This window comes from Carlito syrichta, unplaced genomic scaffold, assembly GCF_000164805.1.
Source record: "Carlito syrichta isolate Samal-C Ts95f unplaced genomic scaffold, Tarsius_syrichta-2.0.1 Scaffold307172, whole genome shotgun sequence".
NCBI classification, from domain to species: domain Eukaryota; kingdom Metazoa; phylum Chordata; class Mammalia; order Primates; family Tarsiidae; genus Carlito; species Carlito syrichta.
The window spans coordinates 223,580-237,052 of record NW_007251268.1 but is presented as its reverse complement, the minus strand read 5'-3'; the positions used below and the strand labels follow the sequence as shown (position 1 = coordinate 237,052).

The window sequence follows — 13,473 nt, the reverse complement described above, 5'->3', positions numbered from 1 at the left end:
ATCAGCTGGGCGTGGTGGCGCATGCCTGTAATTCTGGCTACTTGGAAGGCTGAGGCGCAAGGATCGCCGGAGCCCAGCAGGTCGAGGCTGTGGTGGCCGGGAGCAGCCACTGCACTCCAGTCTGGGCGACCGAGTGAGAATCCAACTCAAAAAAAAAGAGTGAGGACTTCTGGCTTATTCCTGCTCCTGCTGGGCTGTGTGACCTTGGGCAGGTACTTTACATCTGTACCTTCATTTCCTCTTCTGTAAAACAGATATGAAAACCTTTTCAGTGCTTGCTCTGAGCAGCTCAGAAGAAAGACAGTAGAGAATGTGAGAGGATCTCGTGGTTCTGCCGATGATTATCCAACAAACATCCGGCCCTCTCTACATCTCCTCCTTCTTCCATCTCCTTTCACCCTCTGGCTTACTGTCCGCTCTTGGCATCCCTCTTTCTGGCGCATTTTCCTGAAGCCTCTTAACCCCTACCTCCAGAAGCACCTCGACAATGTCAGTGGCTGAGGCTGCGCTCAGGGGATGACTGCTGGGGGCAGACTGGGTATCTGGAGCTATGGGCCCAGGACCCAGTTTTGGCCATTCAGCTAAGTGAGGCCGAAGGCTGGGTCTGAAAAGGCAGAAAGATGAACACCCAGACAGGGCTACTCTTTTTTTCCCCACAAGAGACACGAACCTGGCTTTTAGGCTGCAGTCCTGCTCCCTTCCTTCTTCTGTCCTCTGTTTCCAACCTTACGAGACGTCTATTCAATTAGCCCTGGCCGCTTCTCTCATTTTTTCCTCCCAGTTTCCAAACAAGCCCTCAGTGAACATCATCGAAGCATGACTGCCTGTCTGCAGGGAGGAGGATTCCATTTTTCTTCTCTGCTGGTCTGCAGGTCGATGGGCACAGAGAGGGACAACTGCAGCAGGGAGGAGAAGGCACACATAGCTGCACAGTTATCCCTCTTCTCCTTGCCCTAGTCTGATGAAGAAGGCTGAACTACAAACCGAAATTCTGCAAAAAATAAAAATAAGCCACAAAACTAAAAGGCCTGGCCCATTCTGGAAAAGGCAAAGCTACACGAGACACAGCCTTCTGCCTCGCCTCTCCTGGAGTGGCTTCCTTTTTGAGAAAATGCACAAAGCTCTGGGAGATGACAAGCACTAAGACTGACTCAAGCTGTGTCTTTCAGACAGAGGAATATCAGGGAAGCTGTGGGGCTGCCTGCCGTGCAGGGTCATTGCTGCCATCAAGCCTTTTCTGGATCTAGCCATCAAGCACATGTTTGTGGTGTGATGCAAGTGTGTAAGATGTTACTTGTTTTGTCTTTTTTGAAAAAATCAAGAGGGCTCCATTCTAGAGAGCAGAGGGATTCCCCCAAGGACTGAGCTGGTTGCCTGCATTGTCTATCTTCTTTGACCCTATTTTTACTGTAAGATCATGAGTTTGGGGTTTTAAGAAGACCTGGAAGGTATTGGTCTCATTTCTTCTCTTGGAGTCTCAGCAGTGCTGGACTGGACAACTGAAAAGGCACATCCACATCCAGCATTCTGGAAGCTACTAAACCACCCACTCTGGAATGGAAGCTACTGGAGAGCAGGCCTGAGCCATTCACCACGGACAGGCAGAGCAGCCCTGGCTGTCACCACTGGCCTCCAGGGTCTTCATATCTTGCCATGTCATCCAGGGTTTTGTGAAAGCTACCCAGGGTCCTCATGTCCTTCCCTAGAGCCTGAGTGGTATTAGGCAACAGGTCTCTTTCTCCACTGCCCCTTTCTGGTAAAAAAAAAAATGGTGCTTGATGAGGGAAGGCAAACTCTTCCCTAGGACTGATGAGTTATGGCTGCCAAATGCCTGCATGGGAAGAGGTGGATCTCTTCATCTTCCATTGGTGGCAAAGGATGGGTATGGGAGGCCTGCGCCTAGCACAAGCCTGGCACACAGTAGGCACTTGGTAAATATTTGTTGAACTGAATGATAGGAGCATTGGCCCCAAGCCAGAGAGCCAAAAGCCATCACTCAATGACCGCCCCTTCCTTCCGGTCTACAAGAGCTCTCAAGGCAGGGTCCGCTACCACTCTGCCCAAGTGAGGCAGCACCGGGGAGAAGAGACAGGAAAAAGGGCAAATGTCAGCAATACTAAGGGCTTCCTCATGGGAGGGCATGAGGCTCCACTCATTGTCTTGTGACTTCCATCCCTGCTGAATGGGGCTGCAAGGCCAAGGCTCCTTAGGGAAGAGGTCCTTACCTCTGATCCAGTTAGAGCAATAACCACTTTTTAAATGTAAAATAAAAAGACAAATGAAAAGGCACATCCTTGTCTTCTGGTAAATGCCCAAATGTTGCCCTCTTTTTCTGGCAATTGGCAGCAAGTCAGGATGTGTGGAGGAGGGAGTCAGTTCTCTCCATTTTGGCCTGCAGCTTCTTAGGGACATGCCTGCCAGCCAAGCTGGAGTTGGAAGGGAAATCTCGAACAGATGGGGGTGCACGTGTAGGAGAAGAAAATAGCTGCTCCACCATCCTATTACTAAGGCTCCCTCAAACCAAGCTTGGGCTGCCTCACTGGATAGGTATGCAGGCTGCTACTCAGTTTTTAACACGAAGAGTTTTCCCCTCTGGATGGGGCTAGGTGCTTTCCCTGGCCAAAGGAATGCAATTTGTGTTTCTCCTCAGGGAAAGGAAGTGAAGAGGAACTGCAAAAGCCTCTTTCTGTAGTTCAGTATCCACAGTGTGCTGTTCTGAGCTGTTAAAGGAACACCATTATGATCTCAACAGCATGCTGAAAGGTAGAATAATGATGTCATTATCCAATGAACAAAAAACAGTAAATGGAGCACCTCAAACATTCGTGCCCATAGCCAGCAAGAGCTTGGAGAAAAAAATGTCAGGTAAGCAGGGCTTAGAGTTGGCTCTTCTAAAGGTTCTGAAAGCAGAGGGAAAGAGGGTCTTTGAGGCTTTATGGGAAAGTAGGAAACTGATGAGCATACAGAACTCTAAGCCAAACCTCAGAGAGGTCCTTCCTAGGCCCTCTGTTCCCATCTAGTACCAAATGATGGAGAAGCCCCCAAGTCAGCATTAGGTATACCATAGCATTAGCTGTCAGTGGGACTCAAGAAGCTCTGCTAATGTGGGTTTTCTGTCTTCAACTTAATCTCTGCCTGTAATACATTGTAAAGGGTAGAGGGGAAAAAAGCAAACGATACACTTCTGGCATAGATCAAACTCCAGTCCCCCCTTCATTACCTTCCTAAACCCCAAATTCGACAGTGATTGAGCTTTTCCCAAATTAACAGTAATTGCAAAGTCGAATGTTATACAGCTAGACTTGGGATGTGTCCTCTCCCCACCACTCGCATAGATCTGCAGAGACTGCTGCAACTGTGGAAGGGCCTTTGGGGGGAATGTTGACTAAAAGGCAGATCTTGCCTTGTAATCACCTAATATCTCAGGAAAGTTCCTTCTCTGAGGATAGGTGTTGGTTTTCTTATCTGTCAAAAAAATGGGATAGAAGATTCCCACAGCCTACTTGCTTCCTAGTATAGAAGTCAAGGGTCATTCCTTCTAGGAGCAGAAGTGAAATCCCAGGGTCTGAGAGAAGACAGACTGATGAGTGTTTCTGTAGTGCAGGAGTCCTTTTCTCCTACTTCTGTCCCCTCAACCCCTAGCTTTTCAGTATGGGCCTTCTCCAGAATCCATTTTTAAGATGTCTAGTTCAACCCCTTACAAAAATATGTAACCTACCAATCCATTCACATGATGTTTTGTTTTTTTGGGGGGGTTGGAGTCTCACTCTGTCACCAGACTGGAGTGTAGTGGCCGCTTCTGGCCACTGTAGCCTCAACCTGCTGGGCTCCGGCGATCCTTCTGCCTCAGTCTTCCAAGTAGCCGGAACTACAGGCACGCGCTACCAGGCCCAGCTAATTTTTTATTTATTGTAGAGATGAGGTCTCGCCAAGTTGCCCAGGTGGGTCTCGAACCCACGGGCTCAGGCAATTCACTCACCTCGCCTCCCAAAGCGCGGGATTACAGGCTGAGCCACCAAGCCCAGCTCACATGTTTTAGCCTTCTACTTTCTTACCCTCTTAAACCTACTTGATACTTCTTGGATTTTGCTTTTAAGTAGCTTCCAAGAACAAACTGCTTCTATAAATGGGACATGCTGCTCACCACCATCTCCTGCCCAGCTCTAGGCCTATCAAAATATTCCCCAAACTCTCAAATGTGGCTTGAAGCTAAGTTGAAGATCTTTGTATACAAATAGTTCCTTAATAATACATTTCAGGACTGTCACTTAGACTGTTTTAAAGGTTATCCAAAAAGATTATATTCTACCCCCATCTAAATGGGTGCTGGGGAGGGCCAGATTTTCTGTCTATGGCATGTCCCAGTTGTCACAGGGGAAGGACAGGTGGAGGAGGAATGACAAAGCAGGAGCTTGTTCATTTAGAAATTCCACCACTGACCAGCTGACACTTCCCATGACAAGTGGAAATTTTTTTTCTGACAGGTGCTCTGGCATACAAAGCAAGCACACACTTGAATTAGCTTAGGAATAATTCTGTTTTGTCTTAGAAAAGCAGGGCAACACTAAGAGAAGCAAGGAATTCTGCTTTCTAGTTTTAAGTTATTGGGTTAGTTCTTCCTATAAAAGCTCAAAATGGGTTGGCTAGAGAATGAACCCATTCCTCTTAGAGAATGGGCTTTTCCTCCTTACTTTTTTCTAACACAAAACAAACAAAAGATCATTTACACCTGATAGGAGCAAAATGGGTATGTATAGGTTAAGAAGAGTACCTCGCCTGAGCTCGGGGTTCGAGACCAGCCTGGACAACTTGGCGAGACCCCGTCTCTACAGTAAATTAAAAAATCAGCCAGACTTGGTGGTGTGTGCCTATAGTTCCAGCTACTTGAAAGGCTGAGTGAGGAGGGAGGATCGCCTGAAACCAGCAGGTTAAGGATGCGGTGGCCCTGAGCATGCTGCTGCACTCCAGTCTGGGTGACAGAGTGAAACTCCAACTCAAAAAAAGAAAGAAAAAAGAAAAAGAAAAAAATTCAAGAGATAGTAAAAAAAAAAAAAAAAAATCCTTAAATGGAGACAAGAATATCAAATTGCTGAATACTTAGCAAACTTATATTGTGTCTTGTGCAGGGTTTCAATATATATTTCAATATATATATATAGTTTCAATATACAAAATATATATTGAAACTAAACAAAACTTATAGGACAGCAGACCACATGGCCTATGCAAACATGTTGCTACTTATTTGCTCAGCATGTGTTGAGATTGTAAAAAGTACTGGCTAATACAGGTGACAAGCTATTATTGCCTTCCCTTTTATCCTTGCTCCTGGGGGTAAGTCTAAGCAGCTTAGGTTCACAAAAGGGATCTAAGGAACACTGTGTCTCCCACACCTACCCACACTTATCCAACCATCACCCAGTTTCTAGGAGAAGCAATTTTTGGAGAAGTTAAGAACAACCATCAATTTTGTACCATCAATTCTGGTTTCTCACATCTCTTTCAAAGAGAGAATGCCCTGGGATAGCATGGCTTCTTCTTAATCAATGGTAGCTCTGGAGAAACAGAGACAGGGAGGCCAACCACACAGCCATGGGAAGGAATGCAAGGCAATGCCTGCCTAACAAGGCTGAGCCATCTTTCCCCTCTGCAAAAACAGAGGAACAATGATATTTCAGGCTCTCCCTATGTCAGGCTCCTGACATGCACCATATGTAGCTGCAAATCCCAATCAATCTCAACATTTCTTAACTGCTAAAATGCCTTTTTCAGCACTGTAATTTACCTTCAAAAGAACAGGGAGTAAGCACCCTCGTCTTCCCAATACTACATTCAACTAATTGCCACCCCCCTCCCATACCCCACTAACCTACCTACGCAAAGGAAGAAGGCAAATAACCTTCCTTCAAGCCCACAACAGACCGCCACAGTACATATGCCACTGACAAGAACTTTTATTTCTTTTTAATGACATTATACACAACTGCTACAAGGGAAAAACATGATAAAGAAGAGGCACCAAACTTCAGTTTCATAATTGATCCTGACAACAATGCAAGTAAATCAGGCCCTGCATTAGATGTGAAACTACAGGTTATTTCAGGCTTTTCACTTACAAGTAAGCTATGTAAACAACACATTTTTACTCTGCTTTGTCAAGACCCTGTGGTGAGAATGTCATCATGGATGAAGAAAACTAGGTAGGCAGTTAAGTGTACATAACCCTTACTCAAATAAAAAAAAAAATACAGCAAAAATTCTACCTGAAATACTAGACTTAGAGGCTGACACCAAATATAAGAGATATACAGCTTTGAAAAGAGCTTAAAACTCCAGATTTTACCCACTACCATCTTTAAGGCAAACATGCCAGATAATGCGTTTTCTTTGGCTTTGTTTTTTATTCTTAAAGAATACCATGTTAACCACTAGAGAACAGCTCTATCCTCCCCCAGTCCAACAGATTTAATTAAGCTGCTAAAGCTTTGGAAAAACAGAATTATTTGAGCTACGAGGAAATGTGATTGTCACATTTTCTAGTTAACCTGTCACTCATTTGATTTGGCAAAGGCAGTGTTCCTATTACACATTCAGTCTTAACCCCCTTTACCAGGAGGGCAGAAACATGAGTCTTAGGTTTTTGCTTAAGCCAAATGCTATCCCCTTCACTTCACTCCTTGAGTTATCTGTGGGGAACTAGACAGCTGCAATGCTAGCTATTCTAGCTACATTTAATTTTAACTACACTATGGTCCCAAAGGTGGATGTTTGGCATGTCTCACACTCCACCAAGCTAATTTAGTGCAGCCTGGAGAAGTGACCAATGTAGTAAATGCCAGTTATACCAACTAAAAGAATATTTTGACTACTGCCTTTGAACAGAATTTCTCCTTTGCATTTTGGCCCCAGAATCTAAACTGAATGTCCAAGGAAAAGTGAATCCTTAACTGAATAAAAAGAGTAAACACTTAGGGACATCCATCCAAATGTATTGGTGGCTTTAATGACCAAGCTTTTCCCAAGTCAGTTTCTAAAGTAGGGTGGGATGTTTAAGATGCTTTACTCACATACAAAGATGAGATTGATGAAACAACAAAATCAGACAGAGGCTACAGCAACTACAAACAACCTTCACAGAGAATGAAAAGCACAAATGCCAGACTTCAAAACTTCCCAAAATGTCTAGCTATCTGTAAAGAGAGAATAATAAACTCCTAAGACATCCATTAAGACAGATGCACAGTCTGTCAACCTTGGTTAGAATACCAGACCTTAAGATCAGGTAATGCTTTTGTGTATAGGATTAGTAACAGCTATATTAGACCCACTCTAGCAGCTATGTGAAACTATGCATCAGGCCCTTGACCAAGAGAGATGGTAAAAACCAGGGTCTAAAGGCACATCTTGTTAACTAATAATGGAGGCAAAAGAGTGCCTCTCCAAAGTCTTTCCCACAGGATGGAAGCTCCCTGGCTAACACCCATACTTGATACTTGCAAATGTCAACTCATACTTAAAGGTGGGGTTCAGCAGATGAAACTGAAGACCAATTAACACCACAATGGCACCGCCCTGTTCTAGAGTCAAGACTCTGAGTGGGCAACTCTTCAATAAAGATGGCAGGGAGGCCATCCTGAAGAGGCATATCTGTGTCTAACACAATATAGAAATACTGCCAGTAGAACCCTAAGGAGCAAAGTAGTCACTGGGGAAAAAAGAAAAAGGAAAAACCTTGAAGAACAGAGGAGACAACCAGTCACAAGACCACAAGGTATTCAACAGCCGTTAGTCATAAGTTTTCGGTCAGAGTTAAGATGTCTAAGGCTTGCAAATACTATTGTGCAAAATAAGTCTAACGAAGAATGAAAAAAGCCTAAAAATAATAAAGGCAGCTAGTAGGTACAGAAAGGAGAGGAGAGGATTTACTATTTTAATTTGTCCTTTCAACAGTGTTTTTCTCCTATTTCACCCTATTTCTAATGACCTGGATTACCAACTTTAAAATATTGACATGTATTCAGAGATTCAAATAAAAAAGTAAAAGGAGTTGTTAAAAGTGACATATTCATTCACATCATCAATAATAATAATTAACACTGGCTCATAGCCTGATAAACAATTTCCTCCTTATTGGAGATTAAAAGATGACTTCTTTTGGGCACCAGAAATAGACCTCACCCCTCTGCAAAAAGGTGTATTTTGCTTGAGCCTGGGTATTTTGGCTTAATGCTGGCTTTCAGGAGGCAGCTACCTTCAATTTAAATAAAAAACAAAAAAACAGTATCAACTTAACACTGCTTAAACACACATAGACACATACACACAAAATCAAGGGGGACCTCATACAAAAAAATTCAAGTCAGCAATGGGCATTTCCAAAAGATAACAAGTTTTTAAAATAAAAATCTTGTGAAAAAGTAAAATTCAAAATCTATAAAGCACAAAACAGCAGAAGAAAATGAGATGCTGCTCTGAGCAGGACCCTGGATAGGGACTGTCATTGCTGATGAGATGAGACAAATGCACTAGAAGTCTGGGAGACGCTGGAACCGATGGTGGCTTCGCATATTCCTGTCAACCCACTGAGTCAGACTGTATCTTTGCAGAGGATTCTGTCGGCGGGCGTAGTTTCTATCAAGAGAGGAGAGTAAAAACAGGAAGGACGTTTCAGCTGGAATAGCTATTTGTACACAAATAAGGCCACCACCACTATTTTAAGACTATTTTTACTTTTGGAAACTGGATATTAATTTTATATTTCGACTCTCACAATTTTAGAAGTTTTATGTTATTTTATGTATATGGAAGTCACATCATAAGTGTTATTTCCTTCCAACTTGCAAAGCCTCCTAAATTCCCACACAGGTCTTGTGTTATATACACAGTGTTCTAAGGAAAACTAATGTTGAATAATGTAAAAAAAAAAATTTCTCCCTCCAGAATTTAGAGCAGGTTTTTCGTTTCATTGTTTGCATCAGACTTGTGCCTCCGACAGGACCTCATTGTCTTCTGACACAGCTCAAGGTTGCACAGGACACAACAGTTAAAATTAGAATAAAATTTCCAGAGAAAGTAAGTCATCATGTGAATATCACACTGCAAGTTTACAGTCTGAAAAACTAATAACACAGATGCAAAGTAAAGTTTCTTGAGACTCCTTTAGTCATATGCTTGGCTGGGGTTCTCATAAAGACCATGAGATTATTTGATTCCATTTTCAACTCCAAAACTGCTTATAATATCAATCTGGGAAGCTTTTCAAAGATATGAATTCTTGGTTCCTCCCTCTTCTGAGATTTAATTACTTAGAATCCCTGGAATCAGGGCTTTGACATCTGTATTTTTAGATATTTCCACAGCTGGCTATGAGGAATAGCCAGGGTTGACAATAATTACAATAGTACCTGATATTTATTTATCCCTAAATGTAAGTAATCGCTGAATTCTTTCAACACTTCATCTCACTTAATGCTAGTGACACTCCTACTAGGAAAGTACAGGCCGAGCTCAGTGGCACAGCCTGTAATCCCGCGCTTTGGGAGGCTGAGGTGAGTGGATTGCCTGAGCCCACAGGTTCAAGACTCGCCTGGGCAACTTGGCAAGACCTCTACAATAAATGAAAAAATCAGCTAGGCGTGGTAGCGCGTGCCTGTAATTCCGGCTACTCGGAAGGCTGAGGCGGAAGGATCGCCGGAGCCCAGCAGGTCAAGGCTGCAGTGGCCGGGAGTGGCCACTGTACTCCAGTCTGGGCGACAGAGTGAGACTCCAACTCAAAAAAAAAAAAGAAAGTACTCTCATTAACTCCTTGCACAGGTAAGGAAACAGCCTAGGTTAAGTAACTTTCCCAAGGTCATACAGTAAAGTAAAAGAGCCTGGATTTGAATTGACATATGACTTCTGAATTTATCTAATAACAATTATACTACACACTTTCCTTCTTAGAAGTGCTATGATTTTTGGCAACTATGGAGGAAACATGACTGTAGAAGCCCTGAAGGGGAGCATGGCTGACATGTTTAAAACAAGAACAGAGTAAGCAAGAGGAAGAGCAGTAGGAGATGAGGTTGGTGAACCTAGGCCAAAGCATATAGGCCTTTATAGGCGATTATGAGGATGAGATGTGAGATGGAAGCCACTGGAAAATACTGAGCAAGTCTGAATTATGCTTTAAAAAATCTTTTTGGCTGCTGAGTTGTGAGCAGTTGACAGGCAAGGGCAGAAGCAAGGAGAACATTTAAGAGACTTGCAACAATTGATGTGAAATGCTCTGGTTGTGAATATAGTCAGTCCTTCACATCTGTGGGTTCCCATCCATGGATTCAACCAACCAAAGATTGAAAATATTAGAGGGGAAAAAAAAAAGAAAGGTTTCATCTATACTGAACATTATCAGTAATAATATGTACAGATTTTTTTCTTGTCATTATTCTCTAAATAGTACAGTATATAAAACAAAAAATGAAACAAAAAAATACAGCATAAGCCGGGCCCGGTGGCTCAGCCTGTAATCCCAGCACTTTGGGAGGCTGAGGTGAGTGGATTGCCTGAGCCCACGGGTTCGAGACCCACCCGGGCAACTTAGCGAGACCTCATCTCTACAATAAATCAAAAATTAGCCAGGCGTGGTAGCGCACACCTGTAGTTCCAGCTACTTGGAAGGCTGAAACTGAAGGATCGCCAGAGCCCAGCAGGTTGAGGCTGCAGTAGCCGGGAACTCAAAAAAAAAAAAAAAATACAGTATAACAACTATATACATAGTATTTATATTATATTAGTTATCAAGTAATCTAGGGACGATTTAAAATATACAGAAGGATGTACATAAGTTAAATGCAAAAACAACAGCATATAAAGGGCTTGAGTATCTGTGGATTTTGGTATCCCCCAAGGGTCCTGGAACCAATCTTGCATAAATACTGAGGACAACTGTATATGTAGGATTTGCTGATGGGGTAAGAGAGAAAGAAGTAAAGAATGATTCCATGGTTTCTGAATTACTGAATCAAAGTAATTGAATAAATTTGTATTAGCCACACTGCATCAAGAATCTAGAAGCTTATTCTATTAAATTTGATTCATAAAAATTAAAGAATACAAAGCTTTCAGCATTAGAAAGTCTCTTTAAACACAAGTAATCCAACATCTTTATTTTACTGATGTGAGAACCAGAGAACATGGTTGGAGTGACTTGGTCAAAACCATAAAGCTGATTAAAAATTACAAAGCAGTCGGCTTGGTGGCTCAGCCTATAATCCCACGCTTTGGGAGGCTGAGGTGAGTGGATTGCCTAAGCCCATGGGTTCGAGACCCACATGGGCAACTTGGTGAGACCTCATCTCTACAATAAATCAAAAAAATTTGCCGGGTGTGGTAACGCACGGCTGTAGTTTCAGCTACTTGGAAGACAGTTGGAAGGATCGCCGGAGTCCAGCAGGTTGAGGCTGCAGTGGCCGCGAGCGGCTACTGCACTCCAGTCTGGGTGACAGAGTGAGACTCCAACTCAAAAAAAAAAAAAAATTACAAAGCTAGCTGAGTGCAGTGGCTCATGCCTGTAATACCAGCACTTTGGGAAGTGAAGGCAAGAGGATTGCCTGAGCCCAGGGGTTCAAGACCAGTTTAGGTAACTTGGAGAGACTTCACTTCTACAATAAATTAAAAAATTTGCAGGGTATGATGGCACATACCTGTAGTTAGTTCCAGCCTTCCAAGTGGAAGGCTGAGACAAAAGAACTGCCTGAGCCCAGCAGGTTGAGGCTATGGTAGCTGTGATCGTACCACTGCACTCCAGCCTGGGTGACAGAGTGAGACTCCAACTCAAAAAAAAATTTCAAAGCTAGTATTAGAGCCCAGGTTTCCTGAATTTCTTTCTTTTTTTTTTTTTCAGTTGGACTCTCAATCTGTTGCCCAAGCTGGAGTGCTGTGGCATGCTCATGACCACCTGAGTTTCAACCAGCTGGGCTCTGGTGATCCTTCCACTTTAGCCTTCCAAGTAGCCATAATTAAAAGTGCACGCTACCACGCCCAGCTAGTTTTTGATTTATTGTAGAGACAAGGTCTCATCAAGTTGCCTGGGCTGGTCTCGAACCCGCAGGCTCAGGTAATCCACTTGCCTTGGCCTCCCAAAGTGCTGAGATTACAGGTTGAGCTACTGAGCCTGGCCATTTCCTGAATTTCAGTCCAGTTTTTATTCCATTATACTACATTACTTTCTTCCCCACTTCTCAATTCCAACACCAAGTTCCCACCACATTATTCTTACAGCCAAATTCTACCCTTTTCCTCTTTCTTCTAATCACCCACTCACCGCGTGGTAAGGTCTGAAGGATGCTGCCATTTTGAGTTCTGCATATGATGAACTTGATCCATCAAGGCATATAGCTCTGTCAAGGTACCTGTGATACAGAGGGATCATTGGTTAGGAAGCAGCTGCATGAACTACTATGTCAGCCAAGGTCAAAGTAGTGCTTTCAGGGAAAGAGAAAACAGGCATTTGTCACAGTAACATCCACTTATGATTATCACAAGCAGTTAGTAAAAAAAAAAAAAAAAAAACAAAACACAACTGCAAACCAGAGTGGGGAGCTTGCCCTTGGATGATAGTGAAGCAATAATGGCAGCCACCATTCATTCATTCAACATTTATTACCTCCTACAATGTGTGGGAAAGTTTACCAGTCCCTAGGAATATGGCAGTGAACAAGATATTGAGGAGACAGATGATTCCAAAATGGTGTGATAAGTTCAGTGACAGGAAAAATACAGACTGCTATAGAGATTAGCAGGAATCTAAAGGATTTATAAAATTAGTGAGGTAAGGAAGGATAGGAAGTTGGCTGTCCAAGAGAAATAGTCAATACAAAGGCCCAGAGACAAATGAAAGCAAATACATTAAAAAGAGTTTAGAACAGATGGAAATGGGCGTTTCTTGTTAACAAGAAAAACTGCTAGAGGCAATTTCTCAAACACCTGAGAGCCTGGCAATGTACTAGGCATTTTACATGTTATTTTATTTAATTCTAAAAAAAAATCTTATATAGAGATAGATGTTGTTAACATCATTTCAGAGATGGGAAACTGGCTGGGAAGTGAACTTGTGTTACATGCTTAATAACCCAGGGTTCAACTAGCTTCTGTGTGACCATGCTCTTGCCACTATGCAATAATGCTAACTTTGCATTTAAGGGCCAATACTTAGACTGAAACCCAAAAGACGCAGAAATAAAACACTAGTTAGGGCATAATTTTCCTAGACCAGTGGTTCTCAGATTTTTTTTTTTTTTTTTTGAGTTGGAGTCTCACTCTGTCGCCCAGACTGGAGTGCAGTGGCCGCTCCCGGCCACCGCAGCCTCGACCTGCTGGGCTCCGGCGATCCTTCCGCCTCAGCCTTCCGAGTAGCCAGAATTACAGGCATGCGCTACCATGCCCGGCTGATTTTTTGATTTATTGTAGAGATGAGGTCTCACTGCCCAGGGA

General features: G+C 43.0%; 2 protein-coding genes across 6 annotated transcripts in view; one reads left to right on the top strand and one right to left on the bottom strand.

Annotated features, from left to right (window-relative positions):
- The window catches only part of FNDC5 (fibronectin type III domain containing 5), a 5,972-nt gene extending 3,683 nt beyond the window's left edge, over positions 1-2,289 (top strand). For 2 of the 3 annotated variants that reach the window (XM_008063988.1, XM_008063987.2), the window contains one exon: positions 255-2,289. In XM_008063988.1, the coding sequence (XP_008062179.1) occupies positions 255-260 (6 nt within the window). In that variant the 3' untranslated portion in view covers positions 261-2,289. The remainder of the gene's footprint in view (positions 1-254) is intronic. The other variant, XM_021715509.1, reaches the window with a different exon arrangement.
- Positions 2,290-5,936: 3,647 nt separating this feature from the next.
- The window catches only part of S100PBP (S100P binding protein), a 39,517-nt gene continuing 31,980 nt past the window's right edge, over positions 5,937-13,473 (bottom strand). For 2 of the 3 annotated variants that reach the window (XM_008063985.2, XM_021715505.1), the window contains exons 5-6: positions 12,305-12,392; positions 5,937-8,631 (exon numbers count right to left, since the gene is read on the bottom strand). In XM_008063985.2, coding sequence (XP_008062176.1) covers positions 8,526-8,631; positions 12,305-12,392 — 194 coding nt within the window. In that variant the 3' untranslated portion in view covers positions 5,937-8,525. The remainder of the gene's footprint in view (positions 8,632-12,304; positions 12,393-13,473) is intronic. The other variant, XM_021715506.1, reaches the window with a different exon arrangement.